Below are 11,088 nucleotides of genomic sequence, written 5' to 3'. Positions count from 1 at the left end.
TTATGTGCTTGCATGAAACACTTGCCCAAAGTTACTCAAGTATAAACGGGTAATTAATCTGAAATATAAGATATACGCTATGAATGCATGTGTGAAACCGTATGTATCTATAAAATCAGTACATATCGGAAATACTATTATCACAAATAAAAACTGTAACTACACAAAATCTAGTATCTAGATCTTATTATCAGATATTTATGATACAAAACTCTATTTATAAACATAATTACTTTAAAATTACCTATGCAAACATGCTCCTGGTACGTCGTGTATCCTGTTTATGTTCAATGAATTTGGATTTTATACACTTTTAACTTTCAATCGTCAACCTGGTCGTATTACATTTCTGAATCTAATTTTGTATTCTTCAGGAACCTGGAGAAGAATTCATACATATAATTATCATTATAAATAATTCATGCAGAATAAAATACAGTAAATCATTACTGTACGTTTATCGGCTCATTGTCAGTCTCGTCAATAGTCGAGACTTGAAGTTTTTACGCTAATTTTCTTAACGATAATAAATGTCAGTAATTCTTTTAACATCATTTATTTAAATTAACGCGGGATATAAGGCAATCCTTGATTTCATACAAATTTAAATTTTGAATATTGTAAATCGAAACAGACCGTATTTAACTTGCTTATAACTGCGTCGCATGTATGTGTTTCACAAAGGTTCGAATGATACCAAGAGTTAGAATTCTATTCCGAGAATTTGTGCTAGAATTCTCGGAAATCAGCTATGAACCTCCCCTCCGATTCCGGCGACCACTCTCAGCTTCTCGATCCATCAAGTACAACCGCGAGGCCGGGGGAGAGGTCAAAGCGTTAAACACCAGACAAAGAGACAAATGCGGTAATCGTTTTCGGCTATTATTGCCCAACAAATTCGAACGTGAGCTCGAGCATACAAAGCAAAAAATACGTCGACCGTTAGATTAACAAACACTGTATTTTATTAATTTATATTAATCTGCAATATTAAATTTCGATTCTACAATTGCAATAATTAGAGAAATATAACATATGATAACGTTATAATAATTAAAATTAAAAATTTATAAATTTATGAACATGTTTATTATACATGTATTTATATGTCAGCAAACAAATTATTGAATTATACTGTTATATAAAATTACCTTACCTTAAAAATTATATTACTTCAAAATACGTTTTCCCCAAATAAATTTCTGTTTGGCATTGATTATACGTATGTACAGATATATATATATTATATACATATTTATACGGAAAACTTTATCTTGTTTTACAAGAATTTAAAAGAGCTTTATACTTAAGAAACTTATAGTTTGCGACAGACGTCGTTGCAACTATGTAAATAGGAAAACATTAAAATTGAAATATTATCTTACAAAGCTTTTTATCATTTACAGTGTCGCAAGAGTAGAGAGTGACGATGTTTAATCGCAATTTAGATATACCCATACCCAGTTACGACAGTAACTAAGAATATGACAACAGGTCATGTGATTGCATATCACAATTTGCTGTCGCACTTGGATGTATCTAAATTGTGGTTTAACGGAATAAAATTCTCTACAACTTGCTTCTAGCGATATCTAACCAAACATCAAAAATATTTTATGCAGAAATCTTCTAATGTAACTCTTCGCTGATGCTAATCTTGAACACGCTGCTGAACGATCTATCTCTAAAATCTTCCTAGGACGAGTCATTTTCTCTTCCGCTTTGTTCACAAATATATACAAATTTACAGTGCCACAGCTTGAAGAACACATTTGTCCTCTATACAGGTTCCTTTCTTTTTCTCTTTAATTTTTACAGCAGTGACTTCTCGTAATGAAATAGTATTGATCATCGACTAGTCTTCTTACGTCTTCGTTTTGACTCACCGGACGGATTCCATTCTGGATCAACATCGGTGTAACAATAATTTACCTTAGGAACGTTTCTTTTTGAGCTTCTCGTTTGTCTAATAGACGACTGCGTTTTTTTCGCCTTTTTACACGGGCTATCCTGCTCGATCGTCTCCGTTGCTATATGTTTCAGAGATGTTGGATTCGTGACGTCTCTTCGTTGCGCAGGTGTCCTGTCCTGACAACTTTCTAGGCACGCTGCGTTAGGCTGATCACCGTTCGGTCGAAACTGGCGTTCGTGATTTCTTGTACTTTCTTTCGTAAGATTATGATGTGTATTAGAAATGTGCATATCTTTGTAATAATCCCTTCGCACTATATTCGGACTGAAATGATAGTTGTCGTGTGGATTATCCTCTTCGGTAGGAGATAATTCATATGATTTAATGATCTGCGTAGGATGTTTCTGTGTACCATCTATCGTTTCTAAGGCTGCTATGGACATCATGGGAATTGGAGGATAATTATCCAATTTCTCCGTCTTGATGGGTACCTTATCGTACACCATAGACATCATGGCATGATGGGCCTTCAATCTCTTTTTCAGTGGCAACTTGTCCATATCTTTTTTGAATAACTTATCTGGCTCGCGCGGCACATCCAGCTTCTCCAACGTATTATTTTGTAGTCTTTTACGCAATATTTGTTCGTCATACAATTTACTTATTACCGCTTCGCTTTTTGTCCTATCGTGCTCTTGGACGGCGGATGTTTGTACTGATGAATGTGTTGGCAAAAAATAAGAATTACTTTCAATGCAAGACACGTGGGAGTCTGTGGTAGGGAGTATACACTGTCTACAATGCGTGACTATGTCATACCTACAATTTAGACATGAGCAGTGCGATCTCCCGCATGAATTAGCGGATTTCGTGTGGGAATGAAGCGAAGTAGTAGAATTAATCTGTAAACTACACGACACGGAGGTGCAATGCTTGTGATACGGCATACACAGATCTGTGCCGGCAGCGCAGTTTCCGTAAATCGAAGGTATTGTCGTGGGATGGGTGACCGGAATATGTAACGAGTGTGGCGGGTCAATCACTTCGTGTGGATGTGAATGTATCCCGTTGCATCCCTGTATTCCGCAATTCGGCGTAATATGATTGCTGAACTCCTGCTTAATGTTCTGTCTATAAGTGAGAATGGACTTGGATTTTCGTTTATCGATTGACTTACTAATGCTCACGTTCGCAACGTTCGTGTCCTGATAGATCTGCGACGTCGCGGGTAACACGTCAACCGACAACGAACCCTTCTTACCGTAAGATTTCATTTCTGCGATGCTCATTAAGCTAGTCTCCTCCTCAGGCTCAATTTTTATGCTCTTGTTTCTTCCGACGGAATACTTAGTTTCTTGGCACGATAATTCCTTGGTGTATTGCGGCAGATCCAAATTAAACGAAATATGCTCCGATGTATTAACAACTTCGAACGACGCACAATCTTCCGGTGAAACCATCCAGCTCTTTTCTTTAATTGAACAATTTTCGTCGTCGCTATTATGATCCCGTGCATTTTCCACTGCTTTATTTATGATGTATAAATTACTATTAGGAGACTTTTGTAAGAGCACGACTGTTTCACCGTTTAATATAACGTTCGTATTCTCCTTTATTGACTGCACATTGTTTTCCATCATACTTAAATTGTTGGATATTGTGTCTGTTTCGTAATTAATGGTAGTTTCAACTATATGCGAAACGCTATTGCTTGGATCGTTTTCGCGATCGTCAGGATCAGTTGTCGATGTTACTTCAACATGAAGCGCCACTTTGTCTAACGCATCCTCTGGATAAATTCCAACTATTCTATTGATAACTTCAGCGGTTGGATTCTCCAAAATTTGAGAAACGGTATTAGATGAGTCATTGGTGTCAGCTTCATCATCCGTAGTTTGATTATAAGGAGAGCTTCTTAACGACGCGTAATCCTTGACTTTGATTTGTTCGTATTTTAATTCGTGTCCAGTTTTTAGATGAGATACTTGCTGACTTGCAATAACATTGGCTAACAACGAAAGCCCATCTATATTATCATGTAATTCTGAATCTTGAACGATGCTTTTATCCTCCGATGAATCCCGAATGTTTTTCGTATGTGATATCTTGGATGATTCTTTCGGTGATTCGTGATCATGCATTTGATCAACTTTTTTACACAGCACAGAAGATCTTCCTAATTCCTCTATGTTACATTCTCTATCACAATTTTTATTAGATTCAATTTCTGCACTTTCTTTACGATCTGCTTTCAAGTCGATATCTTCCTCACCATTGACTCCCTCCTTTGAACACAGTGACATGTCAAAGATATTAGAAATATTTTTCTTATCAGCTGTGCGATTTTCAAAAATAGTTTCTCTGATTTTATGATTAGAGAATCTGCTATCCCTTATCTCATCGCTTACCTCGATGCAAGTATCAACTTTTAAATCTGTTTGTACATTAGAATGGTCTCCATTCATTAGACTAATGCTTACAGTATTATTTGCAACATCGTGGCTCGTTGATACATATTTATTTTGAGATTTAGGTTCCTGCAATTGCCTTGTATTTTCAGCAATGCACGATTGTTGCAATCGCTCAGATTCTGTTGCATCATTTATTAATATTTCCACGTTACTTACAGTTGTTGTTGTACGAGTTTCAGCTGCTGTCGTAGAAACTGCAAATTTCTCTTTACTTATTTCACTATCAGTTGTGGTTGATTTGAAATATCGTGTTTCATTATTTATCGTTTCACAAGTATCTTTCTGCACATTATTCTCATTGTTACCAAAATCTTCTATTTCATTTCTTTCAATCTTTGTATTATTTCTGCAATGCTTATACTCCAGAGATGAAATTACATGCGGGGATATTTTATCTTTAGTTGTACTAAGATAGTTAGTATTATGATTAGAGCTATCATCTTCATCTTTGGAATCATCTTGGGCACATATCAAAGGAGTATTTACAGTTTTAGAGTGCTCTGTCCCTAAATCACAGATTTTCCTTAAACTTTCAACTCTTTTACAGGTTTCACTTTCAGGCGGAGTGTCTTTTTCTATCAGTCGCTTAATCACAGTCTGTGTATTATGCCTATTGTTCATTTTTTCATTATTTTTTGCTTCCAAAGAATTAACATCGTGACATTTGCTAACTTTATCAGCATCATTTGTAATATCCAATAACAAATTTTTAGAAATTTTAGACTGTGGTCTATCAACGATTACAGAAGAAGAGACTGTACAGTGCGGCAACTCAGTAGTTTCACTTTTGCCATTACTGTCCATGTCCACCAATTGTTTTGTAGATATTGTGTTACCATTGACTGTTTTATGTTTTGTATCAAGATATTGCATGGATTTCATTTTTTCGTTATCCAAATTCATATCCTGTATAGTAGATGCACTCAAATCATTCTTTAAAGTTGTATTTTTTGTGGCATGCACGAGTTGAAGCGAATCTTCCAATTGTTGTTTAGGAATTATCTTTCTCAAAGAATTTACATTTTCCACAATTTGTTGATTCTTGATCTTCTGTGATGCTCTTATCGCCTTTGCGTCTAGTTTCTTTTTAGCTTCTTCGAGCCAGGCAACTTTTCTCGATTTCCTTTTCTTTATACATCGTTCGAAAGCGATGTCAGTTGTAAGATCAATTATTACAATCTTATTGGATCTTTTAGTTTTCTTCCGTGGAAGCACTCTTGGTTTCATTGATGTAGAGATAGTTCGTGTTACAGAAATATTTGTAGAAATTGTGCCTAAAGGTTTAACATTTGTTTGCTCTGTTAAATTTAAAAACTTTAAATTATCTGAAACGGAATTATTTTTTATATCTTTATCTGACGAAACAAATTTATTTTCGACACGCTCCATATTTTTGTTTTCGCGTGATGTAACTTCTTGCTAAAAACATACATAGTTCATTATTTTTTTATCAAAAATTCAATACCGTTACATTTTTTCTCAATGAAAAATTTTAACTATACTTAATAATTTTTTATATTTTATTTTTATTACTTACTATGTACATAAAATTTTACTAATTATGGCACGAAATTAAATAATTCTATGTATTTTCTAATAACTTGCATAAAAACAATCTTCATATTTCTGTATCATATGTTAAGTAAAATTCAACATCATTTGGAAAGAAAACAGTTTCAGAATTACATGAAACTATATACAATATTTATAAGAAATATGATAATATATCTCTCAAACCTATATAACGCTCAACGAGTTAACGGTTCTTAGAATTGTTTTGTTTGAAATATGCGACTGAAATGGCATATTGTACAATAGTGTTTCAAGCATTCCATTTTCAAAATTTATTTAATTCTATGTATACCTTTATTACTACACTGTAGTATATCTAAGCCAAATTTTTATCTCTAAATAATCTCAGGAATGCGTCTTTAAGTATCATGATAAATTTAGAACCACAGTACATACCAGTAAAATAGTCCTCTTAGATGAACTTGGAATAGTAGATGCATTTTCACTTTTTTGCAGCCACGTATGGCCTCTGCTCTCTCTACGGAACTGTATAAATGATTTACAGCATTCTTTTATGTCTGACGATTTCTGCTGCATCAAATATTTTGTTAGGTTTGGTAGACACTTTGGCACTTTCGGTAATACAGTTTCTACGCATGATGGGAAAGCCGCTGGTGGTGCTCCCAGAGAGGCAGTTGCGGTTGTAATAATTTTATTTTTCACGGCTAGATCGGTATTTATATTTTTCCAAAGACAATAAATAAGAAGACAACGAAGGTACATAATATTTGATTCGGGACGCTCTGGAATATTTTTAGTTACTTTTCTGAAATCAAATAAAAGAAATATATATACAAAAGAAATTTTAACATGTATTTTCCAAATTATATTAAAAAATAAGATTAAATATATTTCGCATTTAATATTAATTTTTGAGTGATAAACTAAATCTATTTAAAAGAAATTATATAAAATATTAAAAAAAAAAAAAATTAATAGTTTACAAAACATATAATCATGTAATATAAAATAGTGAATATTGTAGATGTATAAAATTTTTATGTAGCAACTCATTCAATCTCTAATGATAATGTAACAAAATATCAAGAGTTTCAAATTAAATTTCTGTATCTTTCTACATTATATACTTACGTTATTATCGGATCTAAAATACTGTGATACCTCTGGTACATAAATTGTGTCTTTATCAAAGTATCTAACAAATGCTCTGTGGAATGTTCTAAATAAAATAGTAAGAAAAATTTTATTATTATTAATTAAATCAGCAAATTAAGTGACGTTTAAAATACACACCTAAATATATATAAAGACAAGAAATAAGTCTTGTACAAATTCCGCTATGATCTTCTTTACTTTTTTTCGAAGCTTTTAATTCCATATCTATGTACAATGCCAATAAATCGGACATATTATTTAAGTAAATAGATCTATTACGGTCCTGAAAAAAGATAAATCCTGTTTGTTTAAATGTGAATAGTGTCACTACAAAAAGCTATGTACGATGAAAAGCGGATTATACGAGTGTGATACACTATAAGACTGCTAGATAAACTTACCTCAGAAAGCTCGCGATAGATATATAAGAACGAAAGTAAGGTTTCACTAATAGAATCCTTCAACTTTGCTGCTCGTAAAGGCTTTGTAGAACATTCATTCACACTGATACTTACATTTCTGTAATAAAAATATGAAAGATATACATTTGCTGTATAACAAATGTATAACATTAATGTTTCGTATGTAATGTTAAAACGTTTCTATACGTATTAATTATAATTTATATTATACAAAAAATGGATAATAAATATTTTTAACATTCACACTCAAATATATATGTAAGTATATATATTTATACAAAAATTTAAAATTTATAATCCTTTAAACAAAAACAACAAACATTATAATGTTCTATGCGTGATTTTAAAATCTAAATAGCTTGTAATATTGTTTAAAATAGAATCTACTAATAAAAAAATATTTTCAATAATCTATATTAAATCTTCGTACATTTGTAAATTATGCTAGTAACTAAATGATTAAATACTTTCTTTACAATTTTAGCATTGCCTTGTAATAGATAAGACAATATTTCTTTGACCTTCAGACAATCTGATTAAGCAATTGAGAGGGTCATTGTAATAGCGAGATGACCCTCAAGATCAGTTCAATAATGATATCACATAGAGGAAGTTATGTGTGTAATGCATGTAGTCAACGTTTTTCAATTTAATATATAAAAGAAACAACAGTAAATTATTCAAAACAAGATATATTTTTAAAAAACTACACATTATGAAAAAAAAAATTGAAACAATTTAACGTCTTATTGTTAACTCTACATTGCAATTGTTGCCATTTAAATTTTGAATTACACACATCATATTCTGCTTCAAAAATTTATTAAAAGTTTGAGATCATTATTAATTTTCAATAGAAAATTGTTAAATGATATTTAACTGCTTTTAAAATGATCATTTTTAATTTAAAATGTAATTCTCTTTCTTCTACTGCAATTTATTGGGTTGTTACATAAGTTAGTTCAGTTTTTTTATCTTGAAACATACATTTATAATAAAAAAAGTAAAAAAAAATCAAACAAAATTATGTAACAACTAACAACCAAAACATCATATTTATTAAAGTAATTTATCAAAGTATTTATTAAAGTAATCTTTTTTAAAGGATAATTATTTTGAAAGTATGATATTATTTTATCAAATATTACGATTTAATAAAATATTAATGACACAAGAACATTGTTTGTTTGAATATAATTTGATTATAAGTTTTATACTATTCAATAACTCAAATTTCATCTTCTACGCAAATGAATTTGTTACTTATTTTTGGACAGGAATGTCAATTATTGCTACACACCGAACATCATACATTATAACACACATGCAATAATATACTATAACACCAGTGCTCAAGATGATAATACTGGTGAACTGCGCGTATATAGTATTACACGAAATATTTAGCGTATTACCTGATATAATACTGCATAAGCTCTGCCAAAGAAGCCATACTTTTATCTGCGTATATACATTTGCACATTTTCTTAAATTCTGAGACCCATGGAAATAACTCTATAATTGTTGATTTTGCATCGTCACTGTTTAGTTTAGACCCTCCTTCATGGTTAAACATTGCGTTTTTGATATCTAAACATCAATCCAGACATGCGAATCTTTTTACATAATCCAGTCACGAGACACGCGCAAAAGAACGCGCGACGAACAACGCGTTTCCGTCCCGCGGGAGCCGCGAGAAACGTACAAAGATTACACAATAAATACCGATTGACAAAATACCAAATATCTTCATTGCGACTCGAGAGAAGAGCGCGTTTCACCGATTACGAAAACGTTTGACGCTTTTAAGCGAAGAATACCATCGACCCAAAAGATCGTCGATTTTAACGTCATGGAGAAAGCGATTGCCGCCGATCGATGCGGATGATATATTGCGTGTACCCGTATAATAATTCGATTTATTAGAGTTAACGGAATCTATTACTGGAATTTCACTCATCCAATCTTATTTCGTGACGCATCGGAATTTATCGCATCGATTAAAAAAAAAGGGAAAGATAACGTAACGTTCGACGGGGTCCACAAAGATCGACGATAGTCACGTCCTCTTGTAACTCACGCACGTTTCCAAAAACTGCCCATCATTTTCTTACAACCCTGACCATTCTTAACATCTGCTGCGGCAGGTGCCGAGGGAGAGAAAGAGAGAGAGAGACAGAGACAGAGAGAGAGAGAGAGACCCATGCTGACTATAAATTGCCCAAAAGCCGGTAGTATATTTCTGTAACGTTCACAGCTGAATGCCACGTTTTCCGAACCGTTTCACTGCGTATAACTTCGAGCAGCCGCTCGTGGAGTTCCACCATGAAAAACTGGTTTCTAAAACTTGTGAGAGTCGTAAAAACGGCCGCTTTCCGAAAATCCTGAATCGAAGCCGACATCGACCGGCACGAAAGCCAGACAAAAGCGGTTTTCGTCGTCGTCGTCGCGACGAGAAAGCGGACACGCCGATAGTAAATTATCCCCGAGGACGTATCGATTGTCTCGGAAGGACATCGGGCGCCCGGTGAATTCGTGGAAATACTCGCCGGAAAGTCGCGTTTGTGACTCCCCGTCGTAATTATTCTCAGGGAAGAAGGAGCAAAGCACAAACGCCGGATGCGCCTGAGAGACGTGCGTTGATTCGGAGCACGAACACGAGACTGCCATGCACGAACGTTTTTGTTTACCGTCCTTCGAACGAGAACACGCGCACGCGCGCGCGCGCGTGGTCGTTTCCTCCGCCGGTCGACGGATATTCACGCACTTTCGATTTTTTGGTATCACATATCGTTGAACACCCCACGCGCCATACACCGTCGGCGTCGGCGTCGAAAACACCATCGTTGCCGCGCGTGACTCGGTTGTAGGACTAGACGGAGAAAAGCGACGTCACGCGCGTCCGCGGCATGAGTCACGCGCGAACACGAGCGTGGCTGGAGCAGCGGTCCACGCGGATCCTAGCATTTTTTACGTACACGGAACGCGGAAAAGTCCGAATGACGGACAGAATCGATCGCGGCGAGATATCTCTTTCTCTCCCTCTCTCTCTCTCTCTCTCTCTTTCTCTCTCTCCTCTGGCTTGAGCGCGGAGTCGCACGTCGAGACACACTCGTAAACATCGACTCGTCGTCGTCGTCCCTTTCGATCGAGAACACAGCACGGACGAGTAGTGACACGTTGTTCGCACGCTTGGCGGATGGCGGCGTAGAGGATGATGCATCACGTACCTTGTACCGCGCCGATCTGCTCGCCGCTCGCGACGGCTGCCGCAGCCGTCGCGTCTCGGGCGCGGCGCAGTTCATTTTACGGGTACGTGCCGGGTGCGTTCGTTATATCCGGGTATTACGTAAAAGTGTCCCTCCTGGTTGCAGTATACCTCATGGTAGGGGGATCGAATCGAGACTACTATCGCGTCCACGTCTCTGCGCGCACTGCGCTCACGTCAACGGCCATATTGATACTGGCGCTTGATGCAGCTACCGCGAGAGAGCGTGCCTTGCGCCCCACCGCCGCCGTCGTCGCCGCCGCAGCCGCCGCCGCCGTCGCCGTCGTCGTCGTCGTCCGCCGGCCACCACCGCCGCCGCGAGCGGCG

The 11,088-nt window shown here is 35.7% G+C and overlaps 1 protein-coding gene across 1 annotated transcript; it reads right to left on the bottom strand.

Annotated features, from left to right (window-relative positions):
• Nucleotides 1–284: 284 nt before the first annotated feature.
• LOC105201897 lies at nucleotides 285–10,798 on the bottom strand. Its single transcript, XM_026133254.2, is given in 9 exon segments — nucleotides 285–378; nucleotides 1,157–5,802; nucleotides 6,352–6,721; nucleotides 7,048–7,135; nucleotides 7,210–7,354; nucleotides 7,473–7,590; nucleotides 8,909–9,083; nucleotides 10,724–10,777; nucleotides 10,780–10,798. Coding segments are annotated over 8 exon segments (4,923 nt in total). The 3' UTR covers nucleotides 285–378; nucleotides 1,157–1,848.
• Nucleotides 10,799–11,088: the final 290 nt, after the last annotated feature.

The sequence above is a fragment of the Solenopsis invicta genome, chromosome 9 (genome assembly GCF_016802725.1).
Source record: "Solenopsis invicta isolate M01_SB chromosome 9, UNIL_Sinv_3.0, whole genome shotgun sequence".
NCBI classification, from domain to species: Eukaryota; Metazoa; Arthropoda; class Insecta; order Hymenoptera; family Formicidae; genus Solenopsis; species Solenopsis invicta.
This window is presented reverse-complemented; position numbering and strand designations above follow the sequence as displayed.